At 45.2% G+C, this 19,220-nt stretch overlaps 1 protein-coding gene across 27 annotated transcripts in view; it reads left to right on the top strand.

Moving 5' to 3' along the window:
• MACF1 (microtubule actin crosslinking factor 1) overlaps positions 1–19,220 on the top strand; it is a 223,520-nt gene that overhangs the window by 96,998 nt on the left and 107,302 nt on the right. For 18 of the 27 annotated variants that reach the window (XM_039327917.1, XM_039327906.1, XM_039327817.1 and 15 more), the window contains exons 17-35: positions 536–697; positions 2,099–2,203; positions 2,650–2,745; positions 3,437–3,562; positions 4,858–4,863; positions 5,449–5,601; positions 6,886–7,040; positions 8,460–8,586; positions 9,814–9,997; positions 10,742–10,911; positions 11,731–11,909; positions 13,184–13,322; positions 14,616–14,809; positions 15,507–15,669; positions 16,204–16,287; positions 16,957–17,064; positions 17,735–17,833; positions 18,421–18,576; positions 18,765–18,853. In XM_039327917.1, coding sequence (XP_039183851.1) covers positions 536–697; positions 2,099–2,203; positions 2,650–2,745; positions 3,437–3,562; positions 4,858–4,863; positions 5,449–5,601; positions 6,886–7,040; positions 8,460–8,586; positions 9,814–9,997; positions 10,742–10,911; positions 11,731–11,909; positions 13,184–13,322; positions 14,616–14,809; positions 15,507–15,669; positions 16,204–16,287; positions 16,957–17,064; positions 17,735–17,833; positions 18,421–18,576; positions 18,765–18,853 — 2,495 coding nt within the window. The remainder of the gene's footprint in view (positions 1–535; positions 698–2,098; positions 2,204–2,649; positions 2,746–3,436; positions 3,563–4,857; positions 4,864–5,448; positions 5,602–6,885; positions 7,041–8,459; positions 8,587–9,813; positions 9,998–10,741; positions 10,912–11,730; positions 11,910–13,183; positions 13,323–14,615; positions 14,810–15,506; positions 15,670–16,203; positions 16,288–16,956; positions 17,065–17,734; positions 17,834–18,420; positions 18,577–18,764; positions 18,854–19,220) is intronic. The other 9 variants (XM_039328010.1, XM_039327991.1, XM_039328029.1 and 6 more) reach the window with 1 other exon arrangement.

Genomic DNA, 19,220 nt, shown 5'->3' with positions numbered 1-19,220 from the left:
CCACGGAAATGCCAGCTTCTCCTTCCTTCAAAGGGCACCTCCGTGTGCGCCATTTGTCTTGCCACCAGAACAGATTCCTTCTTAGCTGCCCTCCTCTCATCCCCTCTAGTGATAAGGGACCAGCTTCTTATTTTGATGCATTTCACCATCAAGTTGGGCAAAGAAATTCCACACAAAAACCAGATGCATTTTTGCATGCATTTGTATTTACTTTTCCCCAAATATGGCATTTCTGAACATCTTTTTTCTAGTACGTGTTCATGTGTCCGTATTTTTTCACATCACGTGGCAAACCACATTGCACATTTCTGCAATTTTCAAAAATTTTGCAGCAAAGTTGAAAAAAATTGGTGCCTTTTTGTTTTCATGGTTTAAGGAGGATAGTGAGCAAAGTGAACACCTTGTTGGATTCTATGTATTTTCTGGTTTATAAACCAGTTCTTAGCAATTATTTTCTGTGCTCACAAATAAGACATCTAAGAGCAGAAATCGCTTGAATATCAGAAGTGTGACAAAATATGTCATTTTTATGCAGGAGACGTCCAGCTTCCGACTACGCCACCTCCAGAGTTTGTATGAGTTTGTATCACAAGCGACAACTGAATTAATTTGGCTAAATGAAAAGGAGGAGGAAGAGCTCGCCTATGACTGGAGTGACAACAACCCTAACCTGACAGCAAAGAAGAATTACTTTTCAGTGAGTAGAAGACCTCGTAGCAGGTTGAGGTTGCCTGGCCTCTATTAGATCTTCTGGAAGTCAAGAGAGGAGACCAGTGAGGGAGGCTTTGTAATCACAATTTCATATTTTTCAGTGTAGATATTGTAAGAGAGTGTGTTAGCCAAAAATCAGAGTCTAGTAGTCTGGTATTATTATCAGTCAAAGGCTTTGAGGGGTAGCATGTTGCTGACAGTAAAATTTCTTAGTTTTAAACATGCTACCAGACCCTTCCTGACATTCCTCTGTGAATTTAGTAGTTAGAAAAAGTTATATTTCAGTGTGGTCTTCCAAAAATTCCTTATTTTGTTTTGACCTCCAGATGATGCTTCCTAACTTGCTCTTTCAGACTTCATACAGGCTGAAATTTTTGGGGCCAAATCAATATTAAATTATTTGTCTAGTCTTGTTGTTTCCACCATATCAGTTGATCCTAAACTCTGATAATCTCACCGAGCTGCAGAAACCCTTTGCCACGGCATTTCCTAGACAGAATCATCCTGCTTCTCTTAAAAACCTCCAAAGAGTCTAGAATCTCTTGAGACGGCTGTTCTGAATTTGGATATCTCTTATCACTAGGACACTTTCCTTGATTTCCAGTAATCTGGGCCTCCAAGTCACTTGGAAATATGTTGAACGGCACAAGGCATGGAAAGGATCCCTGTGGAGCGCCCCTCCTCCTTTCCTCCACTTGACCGGGGCCTTTGGTGCACATTTATGGCATGCATTGCTGACTCAGCTTGCTACCAACTTAGCCTTGTAGTCTGGACTCTCTTATGCCACTCCTTTGCTCGAATCTCATGGAAGACTTTGCTGAATTGAAGGGGTTCTACGCCATCAACAGTTTAATAATAATCAACTGAACTGATCACTCATTGATGATAATCAGTGATGATATCCCTGAAAATCATTAACCCAATGCTAATTTTTGTTTTATCTTAGTATTTTTCCCATCACATTTATGAATGATTCTAGTGGTTTTCACCCTGCATAGTATTTCTTTTTTTTAAATGAGGAAAACAAGAGTGCCCACTATTTTTTTAAATGTTCAAGATATTGTTCATTTTTTCCCTAAAAATTATTAAGGATGTGAAAAATTATCTTATTGAATGATACGTAATTTAGATGTTGAAAATTGTCCTTGCCTGCCTCATCCTTAATCTTATAGCTGCACCCTTTTGGGAGTACAGCCTCAGCCCACCCCTAAAAGACAAGTATGATCCTCAACATTAAAATCCAGGCCCTCCTGCTCAATTCCCCAATGGTGTGTTGCCATCTTTCTAAATTTCTCCACGTGCCTGACTTGTCTTTGGCCAAGAGGTACCCTCCTCCATCTGCTTCGGCAATGGAATCACCCAAGCCCTTCGTGTGTCCCCCACCCAGGAGTTGACAGCGGAACTGGAGGAGAAGCAGGAGATCTTCCATGCTCTGCAAGATTCTGCTGAGCTGCTCTCGTTGGAAAATCATCCTGCCAAGCAAACAGTGGAGGTAGGACATGGCTGGGAGGGGCTCTTATTGGCTCTTGCTTGGGAATGTTCTGGGAGGATGTTAGGCCAGGCTAAGCCTTAGGATGACTGGGTGTGTGTGTGTGTGTGTGTGTGTGTGTGTGTGTGTGTGTGTGTGTCCATCCTTTTGGGGGAGCCATTGCCATCTTTCATTCCCATGTGAATACATGTTTGATCCATGGATGAGTTTTAATATTAGTGCCCATATAATAAAGCAATATATTGGAGGCCCTGTGTATCATGTAATGTACTCACAATTTAAACAGAAATATAAATCAATTGTCTTGTGTTCTGGAAGAGTTTCCTTTCTGGAACTTAGCATATAGTTGTGGGAAGTCTTTGCTTGAAACAGCTGTTTCTTTGGTTTTTCCCAGCTTCTGCTGGGCTGGGCAGTCTGGTCTTCAGCACAGCTTTGGTTGTCTCTTCCAGGCCTACAGTGCTGCAGTTCAGACGCAGTGGCACTGGATCAAGCAGCTGTGCTTGTGTGTGGATCAGCACTTGAGGGAGAACACCGCCTACTTCCAGGTAGGGCAGCCCAGGGAGGGCTGGGAATCCCCAGTCAATTCACCAGTGACACTGGAGTAGCCAGAGGCACTTCCACAGCACGACCTCAGTGGTAGTGAAGAGATGAGCTGATTTATTTCTGGCTCTGCTGTTGTGTAGCTGAAACTGCTGGGAAGCTGGCATCGGAGTGCCGTTCCCACCCCCCCCCCCTTAGAAAGCCTCCTCTTTCTCTTCAGCTGCAAAAGGCTGGTGGGCTACTGCTGCTTTTTCTGGGGAGCGGGGAGATTTTTGCTCCTTGAGAATCTAGACACAGCACAAGGAAGAGGAACCCAGAGGTGGGGGTGATTAGAGCTGGTGGAGATGCACAGGAACTCCTTTCCGCTCATAGTTGAAATGTTGGATTGGCAAAGGTAATTTCTAGACATATCAGCACAGGCTTGAGCAACCGTTCCTGAACCTCTTTCAGAAAGTGGCCAAAGGAGGAAGAAGTGCTTCTCCACCATGGCAACTTTAGGATGTATGTACTTCCCAGAATTTCCAGCCAGCATGCATCTTAAAGCTGCCACGGTTGAGAAATGCTTCCCTAAAGGACCCGTCCTTCTCACCTCTGAGAAGAGGGTCAGAAGAATTATTCTCCCCTGCAGTCTGGCCCACTGTTGCCATGGATGCAGACGTGTTCGGGCAAATGAAAGACTTCTTTATATCCTTCCAGTTCTTTGGTGACGCCCGGGAATCTGAGACGTTCTTGAAGAACCTCCAGGACAGCATCAAAAGGAAGTATTCTTGTGACCGCAATACCAGCCTGACCCGCCTGGAGGACCTGCTTCAGGATTCCATGGTGGGTGCTTTTGGGGCTAGTCGGACGGTATCCTGTAGACCCAGAGACCTCCTGAACTTCTACAATTCCCCAACCATTGCTAACTGTGCTGCTTGCGTGAATTCTGGTGGAGTCTCCCCCCTCCCTCAGTTGCCTTCTTTGATGCTCTGGAAATGGATGAATTTGACTAGACTGGACCCTGACTCTGCTAACAGCTCTGTGCTTTAAAGGCAAATAAGGAATATGCATGCATGTTAAAGCTCTTGGTTTTCTTGTTGGTCATTCCCAGACCTGCCTTACTGCTGTTCTCTTGTGTTTGATGAGCACCCACCTCCTATGTATCTGTGAAGTGCTCCCTCTTTGTGGTCTCCAGCATGCTATTTATTTTCAGCTCGCTGAAGTGGGTGGCTGCTGCTGGGGAGCAGAGGGTGACGTGAAATTCTGAGTCGGGCCAAAGCTCGTCTCCCTTGATGGGGAGCAGTCCTGTGGGTTCTTGAGGAAAAGAAAAAGCTTCCCATGGTGCTGCTGACAGACAGATGCTGCATAGTGTAAACTCTGTCACTAAATTGGCTTCTCCCCCCTTCCTGACTGGCTGGCAGACGCACATTGTCCTCTTAGGCCTGAGCAGCTCTGGGCCTACTGGCCTTGAATCAGAGGTGGAACAATCATGTCTTCTAGCTGTATCTTCTGAATTGCTTGGACTTCAACACCAGTGATTCCCACCTGTGGTTCATAGAAATTAGGAGAGGGGCAGAAAAGTAAGTTCCTGACAAGAGTGAGCTTCTTGAGCTGATAATGAGAAATGGGGGGGGGGGTTTGCTGGTGAGACTTGTATTAAAATGTGGGTCTTTGGCTAAGAAAAGGAGGCTTGCAGTGTGGCCGAGGGAGACCGCTTGGAAAGCAAGACAGAGAAAGATGGAGGTCAGTGTGAAAGATGGGAGGGGCGGAGAAGGAGGGTCACTGGAAGCCTCCTCCTGGGGGGGAGCTTTGTGCTTGTGACTGGCCAGCCTCCCTCCGTCTTGGCTCGTACCAATGTTTTTGGCCTGGCCAGCCTTCTGGAGGAGACAGGGAAGGAGGGAGGGCCCTTTGGGGCAGTCAGGTGAGGCAGCCCTCCAGCTGTTTGGAGGGGAAAGTTGAAGGACCCAAGAAGAGAAACTGCAGAGAAATGGAGGGGCTGCTGCAAAACAACCCAATGAAGGCTTGTTGCTGTTCGAGGGCTACAAGGAAGGCACCTGCCTGGGGCCAAAGTAGATGCCTAATGATCATAATGAATGAGTTACCGTTGTATTTCTTCCAACCATGCTCCCCTGGGACAGGCACAGGTAGCTCATTTTTAAGCTCTATCTATCTATCTATCTATCTATCTATCTATCTATCTATCTATCTATCTATCTATCTATCTATCTATCTCTTTATCTCTTTCAACTATCTTCTTATCTATCAGCATTTCCCCAGCATTGTCTCAGCCAGATTTTAAGCTGCTTTCAATCAAACTTCCTGAACAATCTTTCTGCCACTGCTTCCATTTTTTTATTTTACAAAAATCGAGCCATTTTTCTTTTCAGTAAAGACTTGCTCTTATTGCCCTGCTCACTGCTCCTCTCGTAGTCTCGTCTTCGGGTTCTGGGATGTGCTCCGAGGCTGGTGAGCGAAGGGGCCTTGGAGCGTGAGTAGCCAGCAGAGCCTCTTGCCGGAAGAGGGGGTGGCTGGGGGCTCCTTGCCTGCCTCTGCTCGTGGGAGGACATGCCCCCTTTCACTCCTTCCCCTGGCAAAATGCTCACCCCAGATTTTGGGGGGGGGTGCAGGGCCTGTGTAGGAGCTTGGTGTCTTTTGGGGGGTCCCCTTGCTGTCGCTGCGTCTCTCGGTCAGTCTCCTCATCACCATCCCCTCGCTTTTATTTTGAGCAGGACGAGAAGGAGCAGCTCATCCGGTCCAAGAGCTCGGTGGGCAGCTTAGTGGGAAGGTCCAAAAGCATCGTCCAGCTGAAGCCCAGAAACCCCGAGTGTCCTCTGAAGAGCACCATCTCCGTGAAGGCGGCCTGCGATTACCACCAAATCGAGGTGAGCGAGAGCAGCTGAAGGAAAACCGGGGAGTGCCTGCGAATTTCCCGAGTGAGAACTGTGTGGGTCGGTCTTCAGAATCCCTGTGTCCAGAATTTCAGAATCTCAGGTTTCTAAGTCGGGGTCTGCCGGTGCCGGCCATTGCTCCTCCCTGTCACGAGCGACTTGAATCCAAAGGCTTCTCACTGTAATCGGTCAGGCCCTTTTGCTGCCTTCTTAATTGTGACTTCAAATAATGATAGTCCTCGACTTATGATCACAGTTGGGACCGAACTTCTGTTGCTGAAAGAGACCGTAGTTCAGTGAGTCGCCCCCAATTTTATAATATTTTTTGCTAGTGTTTTTAGGCAAATCACGTAGTTATTAAGCAAATCCAGTTTTCCCCATTGACTTTGCTTGTCAGAAGAGAGCTGCAAATAGTCACATGACCTGGGTTGTCCCAGCCATCACAAATATATGGTAATCGCCGTGTGCCCAAATTTTGGTCATGTGACCATGGGGACGCTGTGGCAGTTGTTAAGTATGACGACTGACCATAACTCCAGTGCCGCTGTAACTTTGAAAAGTCACTAAATGAACAGTTGTAAGCCGAGGACTACTTGTTGATGTTTCAGAGGCAGTTTTTGATTAGCCTCTTTTTTGCTTCTCCAAATCTGCTGAGCTGTTACTTTGCAAAGCAAAATGTTGTTGAAGAACTAGCACCAGCCTAGAGCTTTCCGGAACTTTAGCTTGTTCCTAAACCACAAATACCGCTGTTGTTTGGGATTCCCCCGATTAATTCACACTTGGGCTTTCGTGCAGCTTTCTAATATGGCTATTTGGGTCCAGGATATCGTTTTGCCAGGACAAGGGGGCAAATCAGTATTTGAGAGTGAAACGTTTGGTAAATTTGAGGCATGCATTTTCGGGAAGGCTGAGAGAGAGAGAAATAACCAAAGCACACATTCCAGCAGAGCGCAGTTCTCTGAGGTTGGGCTCCAGCACGAGTCTGAAAGCTCGAAGAGTAAACCTCTGTCCCAATGACCAACCCAAATTTGATTTTGCGGAAAAATAGCCCCATGTTGGCAAAGCTTTATTTGCAGTTTGCTATGTCATCACTGATTAAAGCTGCCAGGAAATGTTGCAGTTGCTTTTCCTAGAGAGTGCAGAGAAATGCTGGGGAAAGTATCACTTAGCCTGTTTAAGATGGAGGGAGGCCAGTTTGGCCCCAAATTCAGAGGGTCACTTAATGGGGAAAGAAGAAACGTCTGCTGGACTACAGAAACACCTTGGTTACCTCCACAGATCACAATCTGCCGCAATGACGAGTGTGTGCTGAAAGATAATGCTCAGCGAACCAAATGGAAAGTGATCAGTCCTGCTGGGAATGAGGCCACGGTGCCCTCCGTCTGCTTCTTGGTTCCCCCTCCCAACAGAGAGGCCATTGAAATGGCCAGCAGGTAAAGTGACCAAGGTCAGGATCCTGGGCAGATCCCTGTAGCAGCTTTGCAGAGTTCTCCACAACCTGTGGTGGACAAAAAAAGCTTCAAAGGAATTCTGGGCAGGGTGTTTGGCCAAAGAAGATATTGGCTTCCAAAACATTGAGTCTGAACTTTTCTGTTTGTTTCTTTGTTTAGATTTTGCAATATTTTCTCAACTGTTTTCCGTTTTGCTTTGTTTTGATTTAACTTGAATTTTCGGATGCTTTTACTACTTTGAAGATGGGTATGAAGAGCATTAGGGCAAAGTTCTCTTCCCTGACTGTGGTGAGAGGCAGCCTCCGAGGAGCGAGGCGTAGATCCGTCTCTTTTCAGGCCATCTCGGTCCCAGAGGTCCTCATTTATAAAGTCTCTGCCAAACTACAAATAAACATTTAAAATACCTATAAAAAGTTACATTTATTTTTCATAGATTTTCAGAAAATATGTATTTTGTATCCATTTCATCCTTGTACAAACACCTTTTTTGCATTTCAACTTGAAATGCACATTTTTAAATGGATATTTGAGCTGAGATCTCAAATAAAATACAGACATATGCAAGGCAGCCACAAATGTTCATATCTCGCTAAACTTGATCCATCTCAGAAGCTAAGCAAGAGGCAGACGGTTGGAACAACAGAACAGACTAACAGAGCTGGAAGGGACCTTGGTGATCTTCTAGTGATCTAGTCCAACCCCCTGCTCATTCCACTGATTAATGGAAATGGCAAACTGTTGGCCAGACTGGGAACCTGAGAAATGTCCCAGATAAAAGCAGGAGCAAACTAATTAAGTAACCATGCCATAACAATGGCAAAGACTTGTTCGTGAAGAGCCAGGAGGAAACATGGACAGTCAAAGGAGAAATGTAAAATAATAGAATAGAATAGAGCTGGAAGGGACCTTGGAGGTCTTCTAGTCCAGCCCCCTGCTCAAGCAGGAGAACCTATACCATCTCAGACAAGTGACTGTTTAGTCTCTTCTTAAAAATCTCCAGTGATGGAGTGCCCATGATTTCTAGGGGCAAGCTGTTCCACTGGTGAATTGTCCTCACTGTCAGGAACTTTCTCCTTAATTCCAGATTGCTTCTCTCCTTGATCAGTTTCCATCCGTTGTTTCTTGTCCTGCCCTCTGGTGCTTTGGAGAATAATTTGACCCCCTTTTCTTCAGCCCCTCAAATAGTGGGAGACTGCTATCAGTAATGGCAAGGAAATCAGCTCCTGCAAAGATTCAAAGTGCTTAAAATCCTTGGCCATCCTTTGCTGAGCTCCTTGTCATCATGAGCCAGGTGCTTATTCGAAGATCAGATACTGGGCTTCATTGCATGTAGGTGCTGCTCAGTCATGGTGCTCCCTTGAGGAGGAGCTGAGAAACCCTTGCTGTGCCTTCTTCTTATAGAGTGGAGCAGCTCTACCAGAAGGTGATGTCCTTGTGGCACCAGCTGCATGTCAACATGAAAAGCCTGGTCGCCTGGAACTATTTGAGGAAGGATATCACTTTGGTGCAAAGTTGGAACCGGGAGAAGGTAATGATGTAGATCTCTGGAAAATTGGTTGTGGCATTTTGAGTAACAAAGGAAGGATGAGCAGTTGAAAATTGTGGGTGAAATGCAGCCTTGTGAGTGGGCAGGGCTGGAACAGGACCTGAGGTGGCATCTGCTCCAAGATGAAAATTTGGCAGCAGCAGCAGATTGGCAGAACGGGGAATTCAAGAGTCACCTTGCAACCAAAGATTTCATAATCAAATTTAACTGATTAAAAATAGGTTGTGCTCGACTTATGACCATAATTGAGCCTGGAATTATGATCTTAAATCATGGTGGGGATTCAGTGGGTTACTGTGTGATTGTGCCCGATTTTACCGGTGGTCATTAAGTGATCCACGTACATGTACTCGTTAAACAAACCCATACTAGCAAATGGGCATTTTTGGCTGGGAATGGGAAGCAAATGCCGGTTTCCATCGAAGAATGCTGAACATCAGGATCACGTTACCCTGGGGAGGCTGCCCACGGCCGTAAAGGTGGACTGGTTGCCTGGCACCCTCAATGCAATCATGTGATGGAGGCGCAGCCAGTGAATCTCTGGGGACCGGTCATAAATCGAGGACTCCCTTTATTTACATGATGTTATCAATATAAAGGCATTTTGTTGGATAATAATAATAATAATAATAATAATAATAATAATAATAATAATAATAATGTTGGAAGGGACCTTGGAGGTCATCTAGTCCAACCCCCTGCTCAGGCAGGAAACCCTATACCATTTCGGACAAATGGCTGTCCAGTTTCTTCTTAAAAACCTCCAGTGTTGGTGCATTCACCGCTTCTGGAGACAGGTTGTTCCACTGGTTAATTGTTCTAACTGTCAGGAAGTTTCTCCTCAGTTCTAGGTTGCTTTTCTCCTTGATTAAGCAAAGGAGACAGTTCCCTGCCCCAATAAGCTTAAATAAAATTTTGCATTAGGTTAGATATTTATGAAACATCACTGTCTTCTTAACAAGTTAATGTTCTTTCCCCAATTAGTCACCTTCCCAAGCAATGTGTAGCCATATCGTAGAAACCTTGGCCAGTGTACACACTCACTGTGAAACTGTCTGGGAAAATAAGTTGCTTAAAACCATTTGGCTGAAGATTCCACCTGCCTGGCAGATGGAGTGGTGCATGGGGCCTTTGGGCCAGCCTCGACTGCCCTGTTTGGTGCCACGATCCTCATGCAGCTGTGCCCTTTGTGTTCCTTGTGACTCACAGCTGCGGGTTCTGGCCCCAGGAGAATGCCACCATGCCATGAAGAACCTGCAGATGCACTTTGCAGACTTCTTGGAGGACAGCCGAAACTCAGAGATCTTCTCCCTGGCAGACCAGCTGCACCTCGAGGAAGAGGTCGACTCGTGCAAAGAGCATTTTCAGCAGCTTTTGCAGTCCGTGGAAAATGGTGAGCCTACTGCAATGTTCAGAGCAGTCCCTAGAGCTGGGAGTGCAACATATTTGTGTGGTATTCAAGGCTGTTTGGTAGTTTTATGTCTGATCTGTTTGTATGGATTTTTTTGGGGGGGGGGGTGTGTGCCACCTGAAGTTCATTGGAATTGGAGAGTTTAATTGTGGTGATTGTATTTGAGATTATTTTCATGGTTTACTTGTGAAGGTCTCCAGTCTGTTGTGAGGAAAAGAGTGTTATAGAAAGCAAGAAATAATAAATTTGGCAGAAAGTTCAAAGAAATAAGAAACACATTGTTCAAATATTGTGTGAGATGTCCCTGCCCAGGTTTATTCTGCCCTCAACCAGCGGAGCAGGACAGCCAGAGCAGGTAGCCCAGTTCAGTGGGCCCCTGTGTCCCCAGCAGAGAATTATCATTGTGGGCTTGGCTGCTGCTTTAAGAGGTTTGTCTCTGCCTCTGGACTGTGCTTGCCTTTCTTAGCAAAAAGACGAAGGTCCCCTGACAACCAGAAGCAATTAGCTCAGCAATCAAGCGTGCCCTCCTGAGGCTCTGGGCTCAGGCTCAGCTCTACTTGCTGCCATGAGCAGTGATGTTTCCAGCCTGGTTGTCTGTGGCTCTTTTAACCAGAGATGGTGGGGGTGTAAATATAAATCTGCAGGCTGTGAATTAAAAACAGGCATGCTGCCCTAAATCTATAAAATATTTGAGTTCACCATTTAACTTCTTTTATATGTGAGCAGAGGATAAAGATGAGACTGCTTCTCAGACTTACCTCTCTGAGCTCAAGAACATCCGGCTTCACCTGGAGGAATGTGAGCAGCGGCTGGTGGGCACCATCCGGACACCAAGCAGCACCAGAACCGACGGGGATGCTCTGCAGGAAAACACTTTCCGAATGGCTGAGCAGGAGGTTGGCATTTCTGGATGACTGGGGTGGTGGTGGTATGCCTTAAAAATTGCCCAGGCTGCATTCTCTTTAGGTAAGAGGCAGGACAGAGAATCCAGAGGTCACGGATCGTGCTGTCATCCTGCACTCGTGTGGAATTTAAGAGAAATCCTTGTACTTATTCCTCACAAAATGAACTCCTATTTTGTTTCTTAATTTCCTGCAAATTGCAGCAGCAGCTTCTGAGGGAGACCCCGAACTGTGAAGTCCTTCAGTTCTTTGTTTTGCTTCTTCTTCATCTTACCAATTGGAAGAAGCAAATTCATTCAAAATCTTTCTCTGAGTTGCCGCTTTCCAGTACAAACTCACCAGAGAGAGTTTGTGTTGCTTTGATGCATAATCTTGCTTTCAAGTTTTGTACAACTCTATGTTTGCTTGAAATGCTCATCAGCCCTTTCTAAATCTCAGGGTGAGACTGCTTTTGTTATTATGCTTATTTTCTATCCCTCTTTCTTCCCCAAATGTTAGCACGTAGTATCTTCCTAATATATACTGAACATTATATTCACACATTTAAAGAAAATGTCAAATCACCAGCATAATCCAGACTGGGGGAAAAATCTGGTGGCACAGAAGAGGGTTCTGTAAAGATTGAGACCAGATATGCACAATCTCGATTCTGCCAGCGGCATCTCTTCCAAAAAGATCCTTCCTTAAATACTTGATCACCAGATACCTGATTGGATGAGGTCATCATGATCCCAGGCCGCTCAGTCCTGCTTCTAGTCGCCAAGGAGGCCTCGGGATTCTGCTTGTGCTCACAATTTGTGATTATTTCTGCAGCGCCTGAAGGGAGATTTGCACCAGTTGAGAGTCGACATGGATCAACTGACTGAGAGATGCAACATTTTTTTGCACAAGTCTCCCACGGGATCAAGTACCCCACAGCTTCGTTCTGAGCTGAACCTGCTGGTGGAAAAGATGGATCAGGTCAATGGGCTCTCTGCAGTCTACCTGGACAAGTGAGTGACTGGCATTTTCCCTGTACATTCCAATAGGGGAACTATGGTCTCGCCATAGAAGAGAAAGCAGAACACCAGACTCTTGGCCCCTCTACCTTGGGATGTTTTGTACTATTAAAAAGAAAGTTTGCGGAAATAGAGCCTTCCTAGTAGATTTGGGCTACCTATCAATAAAATGTAGCCTACAGAAGGCTGTTTGATTGTGGGGTGAACTGATGAGTTCATGCAATCACAGAGTATCATTTTTGTAGGGCCATCAGGAAAAATCTCTTGAATCCAATTTCTTGAAGGCAACAAATAATCTCTGATTGCATTTTAAAAAATAGCTGGAGACGAAGACAGATTGTCTCTTTTGCTTTGCTATAAATGTATGAAATTGTAAGTCACTTTGTAGGATGCTCTGCAGTTATTCCAGGAACTGTGGGTACACTGCAAAAGATAGGCAGCATTCGCATAAACAGCCCAAATTTAAGAGTCATGTTAACTGTTTAAAAACATAGAGGAGATGTACCCTTCTGTCTGATACACAAAATAAACATCCTGTAATGCACACAAATGTATAAAGGAGAAGTCTGAATGCTGGCTAGATTCCCCGGGTGCTCAGCGTTCATGGGTCGTCGGTCTCAGACTCCTTTTGACTGAGATCCAGGCATCTGCAGAGAGCCATAAATTGTACAGGCAGCTAATTTTTCTGTCTCTCCCATGCCCTCTCCTGCCATAAAGTGCCAGCACTCAGATTGCTTTTTACAAAAATAAGCAGTGACCTAATTGTTTTCTATAGTGTTCGTGAAATGTTTATTAACCTTATACCACTGATGTGTCCGGCGCTGGTCCCTTCCTTATCTGTAAATGGTAGAGCTTTGCTGTGTACGTAACTTGGTGGTGTAGAGAAATTCAGTTCTGCTTTTGAAAGGAGAAGTTGGGAGAGATAAAAAGAGCGCCTTTACTCTGGAAAAGTGGAGTGCCTGAGAAAGAGATGAACAGCCCAGTCCTGACTGTGTTGTCCTTAAAAGGGGGCAGGGAAGCTTTCAAAATTCTGGCAATGGATTCTACAATGATAGTTGCATTTTTCGAATCTCCACAGGGTCTGTTTTGTGACCTGGCCCACCTCAAAGAGGGCTTTCAGAAGTGGCAATGGGCAAGAAGGGGATGGAGGGAAGGGAAAGACTCTGGATGTACTTTTACTGTTCAACAATGCAGTCCTGGCCTGGATGGCTTCTGGTTGGTTGTTCATGTTTCAGGAAATTACATTTTCCTTTTTTTCCCTCTGGTAGGCTAAAGATGGTTGACGTTATCATTCAGAATACGCAAGGAGCTGAATCCTTGGTCAAAGGCTATGAGGTGAAACTGAGTCAAGAGGAAGCTGTGCCTGCGGACCTCATCGCCATCCAGTCCCACCGAGCCACCTTGCAGGTTGGTAGCCCTGAGATGCTCTTGCAGAAGGCCACGGATCACGCCAGCTGCGCCCTTCTGTCTGCTGGGGAAATGCCAGCCTGTCTCTGCTCTTGCAGAATGGTTCTCTGGGCCAGGGGTAGGCAACCTTGGCTCTGTGGTGGAGGGGCATCTCCTGCCTTTGCCCGTGATTTCTTTGGTTCTGCACACAGCCCTCTTCCACCGGAAAGACCGCTAGGAGATGATCTGTCCAAATCCCAGGGCTTGGTGCTGGGAAGCTGAAAGGAAACATCCTTCCACAAGGCCTGGGGAAAGCAGAGGGGTCACGCGAGGCGTGGGCCAAAGTCTCGCCTCCAGAGGAGGGTTCCTTTCATGGACTGGCTCCACTTAAATCCTCACCCAGGCTCAGTCCCTTTTGCTTACCCCCCAGTTCAAGCTGTTTTGGAGGACAGTCGCACACAGGCCTCCCTCCAAGCAGGCCTGAAGAGTCCATGAATGCCAGAGGGTGAGATTTGGCTTTTGGGTGGGGAGGGGTTGTGCTGGAACCTCTTTTCCCCCAAGGTATCTTTCTCCAAATTCACTTTGTAAAAACAAACAAGAGGACAAACCTGCCTTCCTTACTCTGTTCACTGGGCCTTCTTGCTCATTATCATCAGCCACAAAGGAGGCACCTCTGTTTCTGAGGACCAAAGCGCTGCTTTTTTGGGCTAGTAGATGCATTTAATCCTGAATCCCTCACTGCCAGAATTATCCAGCAGAGAAAGATTACCAGCCCTTCAGCACTCAAAAAACAACAACAGGAAAAAAATATCAAGGTTTCTTTGGATGCACTTGCACACTTGTAGGTAACATTCCTGCAGAAGGTTCAGCAGCTGAGCAGGTTGTTGTCTTGGTCACCCTGCGAAGCAACCACCTGGACCTCCTCTTCTGAACACTCAGCCCACTGTGAGTAGGCTGGGGCAGCTGACGTGGCCGAGGTCCTCAGTGGCATCCAGGTCTCTCGGCCCAGCAGCAAAGGCTTGTGGGGCTGGTTGACCAGTGACTGGAGTTTCATGATCATGAAGAAGCCATTGAAGTCGGGTCCTCTGGAGCATTGTAGCAACACATTAATGCGTATTCACTATTGGGGCAGAAAAGCAGAGCAAAATTTGGAACGGGGCTGCACAAACCCCAGCTGTGAAAAATGAGCGGGAATAGGCTGGGAATGAAGCCACCGAGAAATGGCCTGTTTCCATATCCAGGATCGCTTGTCCATTAGTTTGGTCAATGGTAATGTTTGCTCCTTGTCCTTGTTGTATATCGTTCATATTCCAGCACTGGATCAGTGAAGTGAACACCAAGAATGCCGTCTTTGCAACCTTGGAGGATGACTTGGCAAGGGCCAAGGTGGTAGCGGAGCAGCTGTACCGCTTGAAGCAGGAGCGCAGCCTGGACCTGGAGCACTACCGGGAGAAGGGGGCTCAGCTGTGGGATCGCTGGCAAAGAGTCAGCCTGCAGATGGAGACTCGGTGAGGAGGGGCTGAGTGGAGGTTTTTGAGATTCTCTGCTTTAAATGTTCAGAATCAGCTTATCAGGTTTTGGTATCTCCAATTCGGCAACATTGTTCAAAGGTAATGGCAGAAACAGGGCAAACTGCTTATAGTGCTGGCCAAATTTTATTTTGATTACAATCCCTAGAAAATTGTGTCACATATGACATTTGGATCACTCTTAACATAAAGTTTTAATATATTCTCTTTTGATTAGTTGAATATGGATATTCCTAGATTAGACAAAACACTTTGTTAATATTTATATTGTATTTCACGATTTATGAGGAATGTATTTTCATGTTGTTTATGATCATGATTATCGCTATTACTTGTATGTACATTGAGAGCTTATGCACCGGAAACAAATTCGTTGTGTGTCCAATCACACTCGGCCAATAAATTCTATTCTATTCTAGTAAACTTTTATAGATTGCAAACCACCTCAGACAAGGGGTGTCCGGGGAGTGTGGTCAAAAAAGTCAAATTGGGAAGGACATAGGTATTTCATTGCATGTCATAGAATCATATTCACTATTTTAAAATCATAGTCTGTGGATGTCCCTGAAAAGTGTTTCCCTCTACTGTTCTATTATGCATGCACCGTGTTTGAAACATATTTTATCAGCTGACGTTCTCTCCTTTCCTCTACTTCATTTCCTCAATTTTGTGGCAGAAAATCTGAGCTGGAGAATATTGAGGATGTACTCAGGGATTATCGGAACTGTCACAGGGCCCTCGTACGGTGGATTGAGCAGACCACCGTCCAGCAGGAGCTGATGAAGCCTGGGCAAGCAGAGGACAGCCGGGTGCTCTCTGAGCAGCTCAGTCAACAGATGGTAAGGGGTGATGGAGAGATGTACCTTCTCTCTCTGGAACTACAATTTCCCTCATTCTTATCCAGGCTGAATCAACACGTGAGTGTCTTGGCACTTGGAAAAATAATGTCTCTAGCTTTGTGAGCACTGTGATTCTGCACTTTATCTTCTCTAGATCCGTCATAGTCTAAGTTCCCAAGCAACAGATGCCTCATTGCTCTTGCTGTCTGGGAAGAGAAAATCTATTTGATTTCAGTATCAACTACGTACACGCTAGACTTAATGGCTTTTTGGTCCAACATAGCTGGCCATCCCTTACATTATATATATCCTTCGAAGTAAGAGCTATAAATTGAAAAGGAAAGGTTGCCGCTTCTCCAAGAAAGACTGAAAACACAAGGGAAACACAAGACATGGCTTCATAATAAAGTCGGGGTATGGGAGATGCCATGTGGATAGGTCTCTCTTCTCCAAAACATGGATGGGGGGGGGGAAGCACAAAAGCATCCTGCTTGTAATTATGATTTTGACTTTTGCTTTTATTTTGAATTTAAGGCTCTGTTTGCTGAAATAGAAGCAAATCAAGCTAACCTGGACCAGTGTCAGAAGCTGTCTCAGCAATATTCAGCTGCTGTCAAGGTAACCTATTTCCTCTAGTTGTACAAAGAAACAGCAGGCATACAAAGACGAAGAATGTAGAACTAGCTGGGCAGAGTTTGGCAAACAACCAAAATAATAAAATAATAATAATATTATTATTATGAAATAATCCTGGGCATTTGGGAAAAGGTTGTTTCAGATAATAGACAAACCTTTTCCAGAAAGAACGTCTCAGTGCGTTGCTGGGGTGTGATGAACAGCAGGAAAGAAATTGCTAGTAATTCATTATGATTAAAACATTCAATAGTATTTCATATTATTAATTATATTATAAATGTATTATTATTATTAAATATTTTAAAGTGCAGATGTTTCATGTAATCTTCTGAAATATTTGTGCTGCCTTGTACTTTTTGAAAGAAATTGGATCAGACAGTTCCAATGGTCGCAGTCTGAATAGTTTATTACCATAGCTGGTAATTAATTAAGCTCTTTGCTTGCTTCAGAAGAGGGGTTTTGTTTTTTTGGGGGGGGGGTTGGTGGTGATGTCCAGTAACTGGCCCAGAGTGGGTACAGAAGCCACCTGACTCAGTAAATTGGTTGGGGCACAATTTACTTTGGGTTGGTAGGATGGTGACCTTTGAGAAAGAGTATCAGCTGTGGGAATATGGAATCAGCAAAATCCCTTTTGTCGTTTTCCCCTCTCAGGAGTATGAGTTGCAGCTCATGACCTACCGTGCATTTGTGGAATCTCAGCAAAAATCCCCTGTGAAGCGCCGGCGTGTTCTTTCCTCCTCCGATGCCATCACGCAAGAGGTGAGGCTCCTGCCAGCCTTGAGTTTTTCTCTGCAAGGCTTGGTGGGCAAGAGGATTTTCAGTTCTTGGCATTGGTCTTACAAGCTGCTTTCTTTTCAGATCATATTAACTTTTACCTTTAGAGAATAAAACCCTGATGAAAATTATCCAAGAAAGCCAGTCAAGTCGTTGGTCTTCCAAGCCATGCACATGGATACAAACTCTTGGTTCATGTGCTTAGTCACAATGATGGAAGGTTTTGTTAACTGGAACTCTTAGACACCAGACCACTGACTATGCTGCTAACAGGAAGAGCATAAGGATTGCTCTTTGCCACCTCTGGAAGGTTCCAGATCTTCTTCCAGATTCAGGGATTTCCCCCTTTCATCTCGAGGGTCAAAAGAGACATGCAAGGAAAGCTCTTGCCTTTCCCATCATACACACCACAATTCTTCTCGCAGCTACTTTGAGAAATGCTTGTCTCATCCCTGAGACTGATTGTGAATCATCCCCTCCTCTTTGCCTTCCTTTTTGTTCCTTTTTGTGGGGAGGGGGAGTATCTTGCTTCTGAGGTTTCTCCCTTGGCTTTTGCAGTGAGGGACAACTTTCTGTACTCTCCTGAATGAGATCCATTTTACATGATGTTTCATTGTTGTTGGCTTTAATGGGTGTGTGCTTCTCGTACTTGTAGTTCATGGATTTACGGACACACTATACAGCCTTGGTCACATTGACTACGCAACATGTGAAGTACATAAGTGATGCTCTCCGGCGCCTGGAAGAGGAAGAAGTAAGGACAGAATTTATGTAATCTAGTATTTGCCTTGCGAATCCAGTTTGGCCCCCTGGAGTCTTGCACCAGGTTTTATCTCCTAGGATCACGAGAAGTTGGTTACTCTTCTTAGGGAGGCACCAGGATTGCCCCTGGGTAGAGGGGAGGGTCTTGAGGAAATTCTCACTAAAGGGAGGTCTGAACTCCTCCTCTGGAACTGGTCCCTCAAGGGGAGGACCCACCTCTATATCCTCCAGGCTGGCCAGCTTAGCACCCAAGACAAAGGACCTTAGCAGAACCGTGTCCTCTTTGCATTCAAAGACTTTTAATTTCATGTCATCTTTGTGCGTTGTTTCACCTTTCCCGACACACTGGAGAGGAGCTCTCCAGTCTCCTGAGTTCACTTCCTCTTCAGCGTTGTTCTCTTAGCCCTGGGAAGCCCACAGGCAGGTGTACATTCACTCACCTTAGAAGATGACATCAACTACATTCTGGTTCTAGCACACTGATCACATGTGGTTTGATATTGTTTTGCCTGTAAGAAGCACTGCAGGTGTCAGTGACATTGGTGCATGTATTATGTATCAACATTCCATTTTTTTCAGAAAGTTGTTGAGGAAGAGAAGCAGGAACACCTGGACAAGGTGAAAGGACTCCTGGGCTGGGTCACAAGCTTCAAGCAGAGTCCACTATTCAGAAGCATCTCACCCACAAAGAGGAAAATGCTGGGAGATATTGAGAAGTCCATTTTGGAGCAGCAGGTGCCTGCGTGGGTTGAAGGCCCACATTTCCTTTTACGTTTCTTTCTCATTATAGACCATGGGCCAGGTCACACGAGTCGTGCTTAATTTATGTTTCCAGTGCGATCCACCTCTATCTGAGCTTTTTCTTGTGCTCATTTTTTGGGAAATGTATCATTTGAAATTTCCCTTCTCTTTCTTCTTTTCAGGTCTTGAATGAAGAATTGGCTGCAAAGAAGGAGGAAGTTTCAGAAGCTATAAAAACTACTCAAATATTTCTTGCAAAGCATAGCAACAAGTAAGTTGAGAAAATAACATGATTCCGGAAAGTTGGATTGCGGGAAGCCTGCAAAGCAGACTCGAGAATAATTTTTAATGAAACTTCGGCAGATCACCAAATTGTACAAGTTATTTGCATTTTTACTGGAAATCTCATGATTTTGACCTTTTTCTGGGAAAAAATTGTGTAAAGGATACTCTGAATAATTCTCCATAAACATAATGGAACAAGATCAAATTTGAAAAATGTCCCCTAGAAGACGCTGATCCAGGAGAGGCCCTTGGGCTGTGACTCGGGGCTTTAGACCACTCCATTCTTAAGGCCTCTCCAGGAGATTTGCATGGGTGGTAAAAGAAGTCATGATGGTGTTTGCATTGATGCAGTC

Source organism: Crotalus tigris, unplaced genomic scaffold, assembly GCF_016545835.1.
Source record: "Crotalus tigris isolate CLP2741 ecotype Arizona unplaced genomic scaffold, ASM1654583v1 scf7180000017614.5298720, whole genome shotgun sequence".
Taxonomy (NCBI): Eukaryota; Metazoa; Chordata; class Lepidosauria; order Squamata; family Viperidae; genus Crotalus; species Crotalus tigris.
Note: the sequence above shows the minus strand (reverse complement) of the source record. Positions and strands in the feature narration are given on the sequence as shown.